Source organism: Sinocyclocheilus rhinocerous, unplaced genomic scaffold, assembly GCF_001515625.1.
Source record: "Sinocyclocheilus rhinocerous isolate Xijiao unplaced genomic scaffold, SAMN03320098_v1.1 scaffold200, whole genome shotgun sequence".
Lineage (NCBI taxonomy): Eukaryota > Metazoa > Chordata > Actinopteri > Cypriniformes > Cyprinidae > Sinocyclocheilus > Sinocyclocheilus rhinocerous.
In genome coordinates this window covers 2,220,077-2,235,132 of record NW_015641014.1, presented here as the reverse complement: position 1 = coordinate 2,235,132, position 15,056 = coordinate 2,220,077, and the positions used below count along the sequence as shown (strand labels likewise).

Genomic DNA, 15,056 nt, shown 5'->3' with positions numbered 1-15,056 from the left:
GTTTTGTAAAAATCGACGCGTTTCAAAAAGGCGGGGCATAGAGGAGAAACAATAATGTACAGTATGTGGAAAATAATGTGTTTTTTTAACTTTAAACCACATAAACACATTTCATTACACCAAATACACAAAATAATGTTCTTTTTAGCAGCATCATATGACCCCTTTAACACTGCAGTCATCAATGAAATTTGAGAGCAGCTTATTTCAAGCACCGACTTTCAAAAACAAACTGTTTAACACGAAATACATTTCTTTAGGGATGCTCCGATCGATCGGCCGGAGATCGGTATCGGCCGATAATCACATTTTATGACTCGATTGGTACTCACTACACTTGGCCAATCTCACGAACCGATCGCAATTTTATGACGTCAACGCGTGAGGACGTACATGATGCGTGGGGATATAAATTATTTGGCGCCGCAGTCATGTCATCGCCGCTGTGGAAATGATATGATGAATGGATGGTTAATTTTTAACAGCAGATTCAGTGACGTTAGAGCTGATCTGCGCCTCAATGCATGCGTCTGCGATGGGTTACGGCTCCACGGGAACCGGAGCTGATTGCGGCCACTCTAGTCAATGCTTGTGTTTATACCGGCCAGCCGCGTCACGTTTCTGAAACGGCTCTCCGCGCTGCTTGGTTAAAATTGTCTTTTGTGTGTTGGCACTAGGGTTGGGTATCGTTTGTTTTTTTTTCCGATACTTAAAAAATAAATAAATACAAATTCCCAAAAAAATGATGGATTGGCCATTAGCACTATAAACACACGATGTCTGTTTCATTCATACTGGACGCCAGAGGGCGCCCTCGCACAGAAAGTCCACATATTCAGAAGTAGCGGAACTCATGACCCTCCAGGAAATACCTTATATGGACAAAGGCATGTTATTATAGCTGTAACTGAGTAAACAGAACATATAAATGTTTTGAATGATAAAACAAAGACAATAAACACTCGACTGCGACAATATAGTTTATCGGTGTTATTCAAGCCATCTTTGGTATTTTCATAATAATTTATTATATTTATAATCAATTGCTAATCGATCTATTCTTTTTAAAGTAGCCTATGAAACATATTTTCTGCCTCATTCTGTGACTAGAAGCCACATCAGATCACAGAAGGAAGCATTTGACTGGTGTTGTGGAGTAAAAAGGTTATAATCTTCTCTTTTGTTGGACAACAGGTTTATAAATGTGAATACAAGGGAAGTTTAGCTTTAGGCATTTTAACTTTAAAGGGTTAGTTCACCCAAAAATGAAAATTAGACTGTGTTTTACTCACCCTCGAGGCATCCTAGGTGTATATGACTTTCTTCTTTCAGGCGAATCCAGTCGGAGTTATATTAAAAATTGTCCTGGCTATTCCAAGCTCTATCATTGCAGTCAGCGGGTGTTGCAGTTGAACAGTCCACAAGTCGTCAAATAAAGCGCACGCATTCATAATAAACGTGCCTCACACTGCTCTGGGGGGGTGAATAAAGGCCTCCTGTGGTTAATCCATGCATTTTTGTAAGAAAAATATCCATATTTAAAACGTAATAAACACTTTTCTCTCACTTCCGTTATCTGGCATACGCAGAAGCCGTTATATGGTGCAAATATATGCACCATATAACATATTCATTATGAAATTTACTGTTCTTCAATGTTTAATTTGTTTGAATAAATCCAAGTTTTTATGACACGAATTGAAGTAGAATATTATTATGTAATTGTAACTTTATTATTTTAAAAATTTCATTAAGTGTAATTTTAACAAATCAGTCAATTTTAACCTTCAATATTATTGTAATGTAGTACCAACTGACTCTCATGAATATTTTACAGCATTAGTTGAGATTTTTTTTTCCTTGGCAAAAAAATTTGGCATGTACTGTACCTGATATTTATCGAAAATAATCGATATTGAATCGAATCGGTAATCGAATCGCAAGCTTGTGAATGAGAATCGAATCGTGAAATTTGTCTCAACACCCAGCCCTACTGCTCACTCCAAAGTCCCCACTCCAAGGGCTCTGCCCTTCAAAGGCATAGGGATGATCACTTCCATTTGGAATTTGCCCCTTGAACCGTACGGTACGAATACGTGTACCGTTACACCCCTAAACACAGGACTACAACAATATATGATTTATCTGAGTTCTTATTATAATTATTATGATAATTTTCATTATAGTGAAGTATATAATAATGCAGTGCTAATCGACATAGCTTTTATCAATGCTTAGAATACTACAACCCTCTACATTGCGAGTAAATCACTCGCATATGCGACTAAATCTTACTCCAAGCGACTAAATAATGTCTAACATTAGCCATTGCCTAATAAATTCTTAGATTTTACACTCCAGTATGTGTGTGAGAGGCGTTCAACACAGATTTTCACTCAATAAACACGCTGACTGAGCGCTTGAGAGTTTCGCTCTCCGTCAAGCGATCTGTACTATTTGGATGCGCTCAATGGATCATGTCATGTACTCAATGGATGCGCAGTATGTAGCACGCAGCGCACCTGTATTTGACGTACCGTAAACTAGTGTGAAGGCGCACGACTCGCCGTCGCTTTACTGATAGCGCTGTGTTTCTCACACATGCAAAGAGAGAGAACGAGAGTCTTGCATACCACGCTGAATCGACGCGCTACATGTAAACCATATTCTTTGTTGTATTTTCCTGTCAAAATAACAGAGTTCATTTAGAATTATTCAGCTTTTAAGAACAAGCAGAAGATATGCCGGTTTCTCGGCAGTGGGCAGAGCTAATGCGCGAACAGCTCTCGTTGGCTGGCGCTCATCTATTACCGTCCCTGTTTTGATTTCAGCAAATCAGTTCGAGCGAACGCTGACAACGTGATTAATATTCATGAACCCAGCAGATAATAATAGTAGTAGTAGTATCTTTTAATAATAATTACTATTACCTATGACCAACAATATCTTAAACACCACCACCAGTACTAAGTTCAGTTAAAATGGCAAATATGCATTCATTCATGGTTACCAAGTTTTAGTTCTAATCACTAGTTCTATCATTAAATAGTGCTTAATTATCATAATATAATGCTTGATTGGCTGAAGTTAAGAGTGCACATTCAGTTATTTAAGAAGCTGTTCCATTTTACAAAGATAAGCTGATTGGGTGGAATCATATATGTGTGTGTGTGTGTGTGTGTACTTAACCATATTTTGGGGACAAATTTGTACCCAAAAGTGAGCAAAACCTGACATAATTCGGCAAATTTGTGGATGTCCTCATTTGTAAAACTGTTATAAAAAATAAAGTAAACAAAGTTTTTTTTTTACTTATGAAATTGTAAAAATGCAGAAAGTTTTCTGGAGAAAACGCTGGACGAGCTCGACGAGGAGGTGGAATACGACATGGACGAGGAAGACTATGCATGGCTCGAGCTGATCAACGAGAAGAGGAAGACCGACGGCTACAGCCAGGTCTCTCAGAACGTCTTCGAGTTCCTCATGGACCGCTTCGAGAAGGAGTCTTTCTTCGAGAGCCAGGGCCAAGGAGACCCCCAGTCGCTTATTGACGAGGACGCCGTGTGCTGCATCTGCATGGATGGCGAGTGCCAGAACAGTAACGCGATTTTGTTCTGCGACATGTGCAATCTCGCCGTGCATCAGGAGTGCTACGGCGTCCCCCACATCCCGGAGGGCCGCTGGCTTTGCCGCCACTGCTTAAATTCTCCCTCCCAACTCGCCGAGTGCATATTCTGTCCGAATAAAGGTGGCGCGCTTAAGAGAACGGACGACGATCGCTGGGGGCACGTGGTCTGCGCCATCTGGGTCCCCGAAGTCGGTTTTACCAATACGGTTTTCATTGAACCCATCGACGGTGTGGCGAACATTCCTCCAGCTCGCTGGAAACTCACCTGTTACCTATGCAAGAAGAAAGGAATGGGCGCTTGCATTCAGTGCAGCAAGGCCAACTGTTACACGGCTTTCCACGTGAGCTGCGCTCAGAAAGCCGGCCTCTACATGAAGGTGGAGCCCATCAAAGAGGTCACCGAATATGGAGCTACTACGTTCTCTGTGAAGAAAACGGCGTACTGTTGCTCTCATACACCTAACGGTTGTGTGAGGAGACCCCTCACTATATACGAGGACTCCAAACCCAAGAACGGTTTATGTCAGAAGGCTACTCACAGGGATAGGGCAAAGGGATGCCAGAAGAAGAAGAACAAAAAGCCTGAATCGGAGCCCGTTGCAGTGGTTCCGACGGTTTCTGGGCCTAGTATTACACCTAAAAGGTAGGGTAAACGTTTTTCTGCAAAGATTTTCTGAATCCTTATGGTTTTGAATGGTTTTGACACTCTGTGATTCCCTCTGTTCTTACAGTTTCAACACAATCCTCAATCAAGTTTCTGTCCAGAAGAAGAAGGTGTTCGTGGAACGGGTTCTCAGTTACTGGATGCTGAAGAGGCAGTCGAGGAATGGTGTCCCACTAATAAGGCGCCTGCAGACTGCCATACAGACGCAAAAAGAACCAGAACAGGTAATGTAATGACTAAATGCAATGTAGAACAGGTGAGACTTTCTCGGACCGCAGTGACTGACAGCCATATGCATATGAATTTTGAGCGAGGATTTGTTTTTGAATGACAGGCACCATGTGTTGAGGACCATCAATCTCTGACAGAGCAGTTAAAGGACTGGCATCGTTTACGGCATGACCTGGAGCGCGCTCGCTTGCTGTTGGAGCTCATCCGCAAGAGGGAGAAGCTAAAGAGAGCGGAGGTACGGTGGTCATCGTGATATGATGTGGCATCAAGTGGAAGAGAAATAAATAAATGTTTAAACTTTTTATGTATAACTTACTATCAACTTGGTATCATAGTACTGGTACTTTTGTCATCCCTAATGTATGCAGCTACATGAAAAGTGTGTTTTGCTAAAGTTAATGTAATCCTTCCCCCCATGCAGATGAAGTTGCAGCAGTCGGTTTTGGAGATGCAGCTCACTCCGTTCCCTGTCCTGCTGCGAGCAGTGCTGGATCAGCTGCAGGAGAAAGACCAGGCTAAAATCTTTGCCCAGCCTGTCAGCAACACAGAAGTATGTCTGTCTCATTCCTGTGTGCTGTTAGTCATGCTGACCTTATCAAAATGTAAATTTTTTTATAATATGAAGATTCCTGATGTGAAAAAAAATTTATAAAACAAGGTTTTTCAGATTGGGGAAAAAAATATTTTAAAAGTTTTTAGAAATTAAATTAGTGCATTTTGTTTCATGAAAACATCTCATTTATTCTTCTCCTCTTGGTTGTACTATGAAAATAGTAGGATTGTCTGTAAAATTGCTTTGGAAGAGGATTTTATTTTTTAACACAATGTTTATTAAAACTTACTTTTTAGGTTATTAAAAAACTTGTATAGTATTATATGAAAATGTTGAATTTGAAAATTTATATACGAGTTAATTTTTTTCTTTTGATATATATTTTCCATTTATAATGTATATGTAATAAACTCATATTTTTAGAGATTTATTTTAGCTTTAGTACAATAGTAATATAAAAGCCAGTTATTTGATTTTGAAACTCTTTGTTTGTTTGTTTGTTTATATAAATGGGTTGCTATACATAAATATATTATACTTTCCTTTATATTTTAGGAAAGGTGTTACCCGTAACATTGTCATCATTTGTCTTTGGCATCAGTGTTTAAAAACCAAACTGTTTTAGTGTACATGTAATTCCAAAGTTTTATTCCATGCTTGATTTTCTCTCTTATGTACAGGTTCCTGATTATCTAGACCACATCAAGCACCCTATGGATTTCTCCACAATGAGAAAGCGCATCGACGCCCATGGGTATAAGAACCTGGATGAGTTTGAGGATGACTTCAACCTCATTATCAACAACTGCATGAAGTACAACGCCAAGGACACCTTTTTTCACCGCGCTGCTGTGCGTCTGCGAGATCACGGTGGAGCGATCCTCAGGAAGACTCGGCGGGACGCCGAACGGATAGGCTTTGACTTCGCCAGTGGAATGCACCTCGCTGAGCCTCCTAAGATAGAGCCACCTCCAGCATTGACCTGGGATGATGGTAAGGACATATCTGTTACATTTCTTCTCTCTTTTAGGTTTTAGACTACTTAAAATTGAAAATCACAGATTTTGGTTTGTTGGTGAACCATTATGGATTTTATTCTGCGTTTGTTCCAGTTGACCGACTGTTAAACCCAGCCTATCGCGAGCACATGTCTAAGGAGGAACAATTGAATAAGCTGTTGGAGATGCTGGATTTAACCACTGCCATGAAGTCATGCCCTTCCCGGAGCAAACGGCTCAAGCTGCTCAAAAAGACCATTAGTGATGTGCGAATGGAAATGGGTCACAAAACGGAGCCCCCTTCATTGGAGCAGAATAATCCTGAGGAAAAAGCGCCTCTTTTTCTACCACAAGCCACTGAGGAAGAAGGTGCAGTTCTGTTGAATCACATTGGGATTTTATGTTGGCTCATAGTAGCTGAAACCACTTAATTTAACACATAATTTTAGCAATATAAACTATGGGGTCCAAACTTTCTGAGATTATTAGTTATTATTAGTGTTGTTATTACATGTAAATGTTTATTAAAAATTAATTGTTATTAAAATACATCCATTTAAATTTTTATTTTTATATATGGTCGATATTTTTTTTTTAAATAAGTATTTAATTTCCTCAATATAAATGATGGAATTTATATTAATAGCATAATAACTTTGAACATTCTTATAAATAATTTACAAAAATTTTGTTTAAAAAAACATTTTAATGTATTTAAAAAACACATTTAAAAAGGTTTAAATTAAAAAATAAAACTATTAAATGTGAAGGCATATTTTAATTCTCTTCATTAATAGCTGGTCAAAGCTTCTTCTAAGAACTGTGATACTCTTTAAAATGGGTTTGTGTTAAATATTTGATCCCTCATTACAGGTGACAAGTCATTACCTCCAAAACTTGAGCCTTCAGACTTTGTGCCACTCCTGAAAAACTCAGACAGTCTCTGTGAACCTCCGACACTGAAACCCATAGAGCCCAGCCCTGAAAAGTGCCCAAAAAAGGTCAAATTTGACAGGGAGACATTCTCTACCTCACTTCTAAATGGTCTCTCCTCTGACGTTATGCCCTCTGAAAATAACGTTATGGTTGCTACCTCGACTCTTACCGAACCAGCGAATATGGTCAACCGGCGAACGGCTGTGCTGTTTCGAAAGTCAAAGAGTCCGCAGAAGCCGTCGAACACGAGTGAATCCTCAATTAATTGCCCTCAGCTGGGCACTAAGACGTTCCTGTCTGTGGTCATCCCTCGCCTCGAAACCCTGCTCCAGCGCAGGAAGAGGAAGCGCAGTGCTAGCGGAGACAGTCAGGGTGACGAGGATGAGTGTCCGATTAAACGCTTGGATACTGGTAAACAGCTTTCTCTTTCGATTTCAAGAAACACAGTTTCCTTCCCTCCCTGGGCATATTATAGACGTTGTTTTGTACTTACAGGCTTGTCTAATGGCTTTTCTGAGCCTAAGAAAGGGCTAACTGTGAATCGGCCGTCAGAGCCTCGTCGCCGCTGTGCTTCAGAGTCCAGCATTTCCTCCAGCGGAAGTGGGAGCATACAGGAAAACACGAGGTGAGAACGAGTACATTAAATGAAAGACATTTAGTATACAGTATTTTTCAGGCTTTATTAGTTATGATGAATTAAATTCCTGTCTTTCAGTGATGTCAGTCACACAAAGAGCGGGAAAGGGAAGCTGGCGATGACGAGGCGAAACACGACAGACGATAAAAAAGAACTGGTCAATTGCGTGGAACCAGGGAACATTTCCAAAGCCAACAAGCTGGCAGCAGGTGAGCGTCCAGCTTTATGCAGCCGTGAGCGGGTATGTGGGATTTTACACACAGGCCCATCCTTCAGTTCAGAGAAATGGGTCAGACCCGTTCTGGCAGCTGCATTGGTGTCCCGTCAGCTCTGTGGAAGCTCACTGTCCTTCCTTCTGCTTGCTTTGCCACTGACCTGCTCTTCATGGCTTTGTCTAACACAAAGACCGCTGCGTACTGCCGTAGTGTCTGCATGTGTGAAACCCTCATGTTTTAATAATCATCACGGCTTATTCTGTCCTTCTGGGTAGTTGCTGCTTATGTTTGCTCTTTAACATGGCACTTAAAGGGACAGTTCAACTGAAAATAAAAATTGTCATCATTTATTCAGTCTCATGTCGTTCCAAATAACTTTTTTTTACCTCAGTAAGACGCATGAAATATTCATTTGTGCCTTTCTTGCCCATTCAATGAAACTGTAGTGATCCAATTAGCATCCAAACCATTGCACAGTAACTTTTTATTCCAAGTGCACAGTTTTGCCGTCTGCCACTTTAAATGGTTGAGCTCTATAAAGTCAGATGGATTCTGATTGGCTGTCAATGTTTTTATCACTCATCAACTGAAAGTGATTCCAAAGATATCGTTCCTCTTTGTCGTTATCATTCTGCTGTGGACTTTTCATAGAATTGACACTAGGGCTGTCACATTATCAGACTGCATGATTAATTCACAATAATATTTTTTTGCAATATCTGTATTTCTTATTATAATCTACATAATCAGATTTTGCCAATAATGCCATTTTTAATTCTATAGCAGAGGAGAAGATTTTTCAGTGAGCAGAGACTTAAATGTTGACAAGTTCTTTACCCAAATCTATTGTATAAATTCAGAGGAAACTCAGAAATTTCAGAGACTATTTTTATGCCATTTTTGGAGCTTGACACTCCCTGTTCTTGCATAGAAAAAAGCAGGAAGAATCAGTGTAGCCTTTTGTGTTTAATAAAAGTAAATGGTGACTTTTGAACTATGTGAGGGTAAGTAAATGATGATAGAATTAGAATTTTTTTTTTATGAACTAACCCTTTAAAAGTAAATTCATCCCAAACAGTATTTTCCGAACTATTTCCTTGATTGCTTACCATTAATATGCTGAGTGAAATCTTTTGGCCTGCCACGCGTTTTCCCAGAAATACAAAGCTTACTTCTGCATTCTGACTCGCAAGCATGTCAGAGTCTGAGTGGGCTCATTAGTCATGTTTGACCTTTCCAGACCAAACCAAAACCATTTTCAACACATTTCTTAATTCAGTTTTAATTGAAATTAATTAATTAATTTTTTTGGAAGTGGCATTAGAGGCATAATAGTGTCTGGTGAATGGCTCGGCATGCTTCCGTTAAAGAAATGACCCACTGCTGCCGATTTCTGATTGGCTAAATACTGCCGTGGCTCTTGAGGTGTTCTGCACCATTTTTTACGGTGAACCCCTCATAACTTTCCATTATTCCTACTTTCATAGAGATTGACAGCAGCAATATTTGGATGCCTGCTAACACTACACCACTAAATCTGGAGCCCCTTAAACTAGTTTGGGCCAAACTTAGTGGATATCCTTCCTATCCTGCCTTGGTGAGTGTGCATGTGTGCATGCCGTCAGAGACTGGTTCTCCTTCTCTTCCTCTTCATTATTTCATGCATCAGCCACCTCAGTGGCCAACAGTCAACCATAACATTATTGCCAGGTGATACAACCAGGATGTGTATGTGCATACATTTGTTTTGTGTGTGTGCGTGAGCGAGCGTGAACATAAGTGTGCGTGCGTTCCTGTGTTTTGTGGCAACCATTCCCATTCCCAACAGTTTATACATTAGCAGTCACAGGCACACTCTGAGTTACCAGGTTACCAGGCCTTTCGAGATGCGCGTTGGAAGGTTACTGTTGTGTTGACGGCCTCTCTGCCCACATGTAGATCATAGATCCTCAGATGTCTCGGGCGGGTTGCCATCTCAACGACGAGTACATTCCCACCCCTCCACGGGACGTGCTCAGGGTCGGAGAGCTGATGCAGTTCAGGTCCAAGGAGAAACTCTTCCTCGTCCGCTTCTTCGACAGCAAACGCAACTGGTGAGAAGTCTTGCATTCAGAGAAACATTCAAATATTTCCACAATTACAGCGAAATGTGTTCATGTGTCTGACATCAGTGGTCTTGTGGCAGTTTTTTTGCAAAATATTTTTAGGGTATTTAAACTTAACATGTTAAGTTGTTAATTATGCAAGTTACAGAATATTATGTAAGTTAACTTAATATTATTTTAACACGTATTGAAATAAATATTTTTGTTTTAGTCTTGGAAATCATGTGATTGAAAATATGTGCCCCTATTATGGGTTATGAAAGGTTCATATTTAGGTTTTGGGAGTCCCCAACAACAGGTTGACATGCATGCAAGGTCAAAAAACACTTTCATTGTCTTATAATATGCATTTATTTTTTACCTTATTTGCTCAACGACTCCCAAACGATTCGCTCAACGATTCATTTTTCCAAACCCCTCCTTTGCATGACGCTAATCTGCGGTGATTGGTCCGATTGGCGATTGGTCAATTTCATTTGCATTTCATCTTGCCTGTAATGCCTGATAAAGCAGCGTTTGTGAGCGCAGTGCTGCTTTGTGTACAGCGTTACCGGGGAAACCGCTATTTTACCGCTCCAAAAGCGGCACCTAGTGGCAAAGAATGAATTTGCATTTTCATTCTGACCAATGCGAAAATCGAATGATGGTAAAGTTTTCCCAGGTCTGCACGTGCAACAAATGCAATAGCCCCTCACTGCAGAACACAAGATCCAGGGGGCATTGTTGGATCCACATCTAGGGGGTGGAGATTGGTAGGTTTAGGGGTGGAGTTGGGTAGGTTTAGGGGTGGAAATGGGTGGGTCAACCCTCTACATTGCGAGTAAATCACTCGCATAATATACTCTGTTGTACTTTCCTGTAAAAATAACGGAGTTCCTTTGGAATTCTTCAGCTTTTAAGAACTGCCTGGTTTTCCTGTAGTAGGCGGAACTAATGCGCAAACGACAATCTCATTGGCTGGTGCTCACCTATTATCGTCCCTGTTTTGATTTCAGCGAATCAGCTCGAGCAAACGCACACAACCTGATTAATATTCATGAATCCAGTATCTAATTAATCCTTAGTGGGTTTTTATCATAGACTGTAAAAAAACATGGACGTAGTGTCCGTGACGTCACCCGTTGAATTCTGAAAAGGTTTTTTGAAGCCCAAAGTGGGCGGAGCCAGTCGTCGCCATCTTGGCAGCGCGTCACCGCGTGTCACTCCCGGATAATCGAAAATGGGCAAAGAGGCGGGACGTGGGTGGCGCTGAGGTGCTCAAAGTGTTCACTGCACAGACGAGAAGCCTTTTTAGGAGTTAATCGGTTTTAATTCATTAAGCCACGTTAAGAGTTTTTCTTATAGCCTAACGGTTTTCTATGGGAGGAAAACGCTTAACGAGTAACTTTAATTACAGGCCTAACGTTACAGCTAATCACAGTCTGTCGGATTCTGGAGTGTAGTAGAGTTTTGAATAAAATTATAAAGAATAAATAAATGAATAAATAAAATTACATTACAATATCACTCACCGGAAAAATTGGATCCCAGACTTGGACGGACTGTTAGAACAATTAACCGCACAAGACATTTTATTTGATAATTTTAAGAAATAATCACGAAAATAACCCATAGACTGAATAAAACAAAAGCAGAAACACGGCAGAGATGACAAGTTCAGCGGCTGATAGAGACAGCAGCGGCAATCCACCTGTCACTCAAGTGGCCACGCCCTTAATTATGCAGAATTTTAAGGCTTAATATAATTTAAACGGATGAGTTATAAAAAAATTCACCCCCCTCACAGTTGTCATGAAGGGCAAAATTAGCTATATAGACCAAAATAATTTTTTGAACCAGGCTGTAAACATGTTTTTTTCTGCTGTAAAGTTGGGCATTTTAACATGGGGAGTCTATGGGATTGACTCCCTTTTGCAGCCAGCCTCTAGCGGTCAGTTGACCAATTACAGTTTAAGTCACTTCCTTGTTGGCTTCACTAGAGAGAGCGGGAGGTTGCCGCTCGGTTTTTATATTGTTCTTATTACTAGAATTCGTACTAATGTGTCATGTTGACGTCAACATGAAACAGCTTGGGATTCGTTTTAAAAATGACTCGTTTCAATGATTCAGAGTCGACTTTCTTTTGAAAGACAATAACTTTATTCATATTAAATAACTATATATTGATTATTTATTTGTAAAATTAATTAAAATGTTGAATATTCAATTATAATTATAGAATCTGATGTTTTATTTAGTTGTGGCTTTAGTACAATGACAATGTAATTTAAAAAATATGTAAGAATACATTTAAAAAAATAAACATATATATTAACAGTGTTTCTGCAGGTCTTTAATGAGTCTTGATTCACCTTTAAAGAAATTAAGCCATTAAAAACATCTTAAATCAGAGCAGAAAGTCTTAAATTGGCAAAGTTATGACATTAAATGTGTCATGCATTGCTAAAAATGCATCTTTCTTAGAATTTTTGTCTTTTTCAATACAAATAGCTAAGCATCCTTAAATCAAGATACATTTACTTAAGGTGCAAAATGAAGACTTTGTTTTCTGAAAAACTAAACCAAATGAACTGAGTTTGCTTAAAACAAGAACTAATGTCCAAGTATGCAATAAACTTGTTTTCCATTTGAATTAAGGGAATTAATAAATTGTTGAATTACATGTCAGTTGAATTAATTCTACTGGCAGATGTTATTTTTAATCAAATAAAATTTTGATCAATTTGTCATTTTGCTTCTCAAGTAATTGTGTATTGAGTTAAGAATCTTTAGACATTTGCACTGGAAAACAAGACTAAAATCACTCTTGCAGTGTTATCAAAGTATATTCAAATCCATTTTTATATTCTAGTGGTTGAGAGCAGAGCCTTAAGCCTTTTTTTTTTTTTTTGTAAAATTAAAATAATGGAGATCGGTAGGAATGTGTATTTTCAAGCTTGAAAAAAAAAAAAAGGAGTTTGGCTTCTAATGCCATTTTAAAATAACTCTGTACTCTTTAATCTCCATCAGGCAATGGCTTCCTAAATCCAAGATGGTACCGTTCGGAATCGACAAGACCTTAGACCGAAGCAAAATGTTGGAAGGCAGAACGTCAGGCATCCGTAAAGCTGTGCAAAGCGCCTTCAACCGTGCCATGAACCACTTAAGCCTTGTCTAGGACTTAGGCGCTGGAGATTAACGGAGATCCATGTTGGAGGGTTTCATCAAGCCCCACGTTTACCCGACGCTACGCTCCCGTATCAGACTGGCAGTTCGTCCCAATTCTGTTAGGAGCCGGCGAGCTTCTCAACGGACGAATGTGAAGAACGCCTTCACTCTCCTGTAATGTGCTGCAAGACTGCTGTGAACTCACATACTGCCATCTACTTTCCTTCACATTTCCATCACCATCCACGATACGCCTCGTGTTTAACTCTGGCTGTATATAGCATCATTCTAAATTATCCAACACTAATTTATTATTTTTTTGGTTTGTACCGCACACGACCTCCTGGAAGATTTCTACTCCAAGGTAATTTCTCACCCGCACTGAGGTGCTAACCCATCTGGTGCTACATCACGTGCAAAGCCTTGATTTTTCCATGCTAGAGACTTTTGGAAGGGGCTGTTGTACTTACTGTATCAAACTTTTGTTGTTTTTCTTCTGTTTTTTTAACGGTTAAGTTATTGTAATGTCAATGCAAGCTTCTCCTCCTTGGCATTAACATGTTACCTACTTTTTTATATAAAAATATTCTTATGGGACACAACTAAGTGATGTTTGTAAATATTTATATAAAGCTAAGAAATTATATACATGTAATACTTTAGAGTGGGTTTAAAAAAATAATAATTTCGGAGAAGAGGAAACAACAGTAGCGATGAAAGCCAGAAGTGCATCACTCATGCAAAACCAAAAATTTTGCTGCCCAGTTTTTCTTCTTTATTTTGGAATGTTTATCTCTTTTTTTTCATATTGGTTTGTGTGAATGTTTCAGGCAGACAGTATGAAAAAAAAATCCCCCAAGTTGTTTTTTTTTTATTTTTTACTGTGCTCTCGGGAACTGTATTGTAGGTCTGAATAAAGATGTGCCTGTACAAATGTGTTGTAGTAGGACAAAGAAAAGTATGCAAAACTTTATATTCAGAGTAGGCATATTTTGGTGGAAGCTGTGTTTGCCTATTTTTGCTTTGTGTGTGGGTGTTTTAATCATAGCCACCTGTTGTGACTGTTTAACTGTCTCTCTCTCCAGTATGGATTCTGGGTAGCATTCTGGGTTAAAAACACTTTTTGTATGAATGTCTTGTATTGACCGGTACTCTTGTTTCTTTTCTCTGGGAGGATCACATTATAGCCAATGATAGTGAGTGCTGGCGAGATCCAGTATTTTTTAAGTACACTGAAAATAAAGAAAAAAATTACAAATGGTTGTTTGTCTTTTTGATGGTAATTTTTTTTTCATTTTTCTCTTCTAAACTTTAAAGGTGGGGTATGTTTTTTCCAAAAACGCTTTAGAAAACTGAGTCGGGCTAAATACCAAAACAAACTTGTAGCCAATCAGCAGTAAGGGGCGTGTCTACTCATGATGATGCAGAGAAGAGCGCTCAGTGCACAGGAGGACGGACAGCTGAGCCAAGCGACAGAAAGATAGAGATGGCGTATTAAAAAAAAACAAAAGAGGAAAACGTCTGCGGAACAAAAGAAGGCTTACGATAAAGCCAAGCGGCAACCTCCCGCTCTCATGAAGCCAACAAGGAAGTGACTTAAACTGTAATTCATCAACTGGCCGCTAGAGGCTGGCTGCAAAAGGGAGTCAATCCCATAAACTCCCCATGTTAAAATGCCCAACTTTACAGCAGAAAAAAACGTTTACAGCCTGGTTCAAAAAATGATTTTGGTTTATATAGCTAATTTTGCCCGTCACGACAACTATGAGGGGGGTGAATTTTTTTATAACTCATCCGTTTATATTAAGCCTTAAAGTTCTGCATAATTAAGGGTGTGGCCACTTGAGTGACAGGTGGATTGCCGCCGCTGACACTGCTGTGAAGCTAGGTGGGCGTGGCTTCAGCAACCAGCTCCCGCCTTTTTGCCCATTTTCGATTATCC

At 39.5% G+C, this 15,056-nt stretch overlaps 1 protein-coding gene across 1 annotated transcript in view; it reads left to right on the top strand.

Moving 5' to 3' along the window:
- LOC107753659 (bromodomain-containing protein 1-like) overlaps window positions 1-14,372 on the top strand; it is an 18,915-nt gene extending 4,543 nt beyond the window's left edge. Inside the window, exons 2-13 of the mRNA XM_016569866.1 lie at window positions 3,335-4,271; window positions 4,360-4,516; window positions 4,627-4,758; window positions 4,945-5,073; window positions 5,757-6,069; window positions 6,189-6,443; window positions 6,948-7,421; window positions 7,506-7,635; window positions 7,726-7,856; window positions 9,350-9,459; window positions 9,801-9,955; window positions 12,977-14,372. Of these exons, the coding sequence (XP_016425352.1) occupies window positions 3,335-4,271; window positions 4,360-4,516; window positions 4,627-4,758; window positions 4,945-5,073; window positions 5,757-6,069; window positions 6,189-6,443; window positions 6,948-7,421; window positions 7,506-7,635; window positions 7,726-7,856; window positions 9,350-9,459; window positions 9,801-9,955; window positions 12,977-13,124 (3,071 nt within the window). The 3' untranslated portion in view covers window positions 13,125-14,372. The remainder of the gene's footprint in view (window positions 1-3,334; window positions 4,272-4,359; window positions 4,517-4,626; window positions 4,759-4,944; window positions 5,074-5,756; window positions 6,070-6,188; window positions 6,444-6,947; window positions 7,422-7,505; window positions 7,636-7,725; window positions 7,857-9,349; window positions 9,460-9,800; window positions 9,956-12,976) is intronic.
- The last annotated feature ends 684 nt before the right edge of the window (window positions 14,373-15,056 follow it).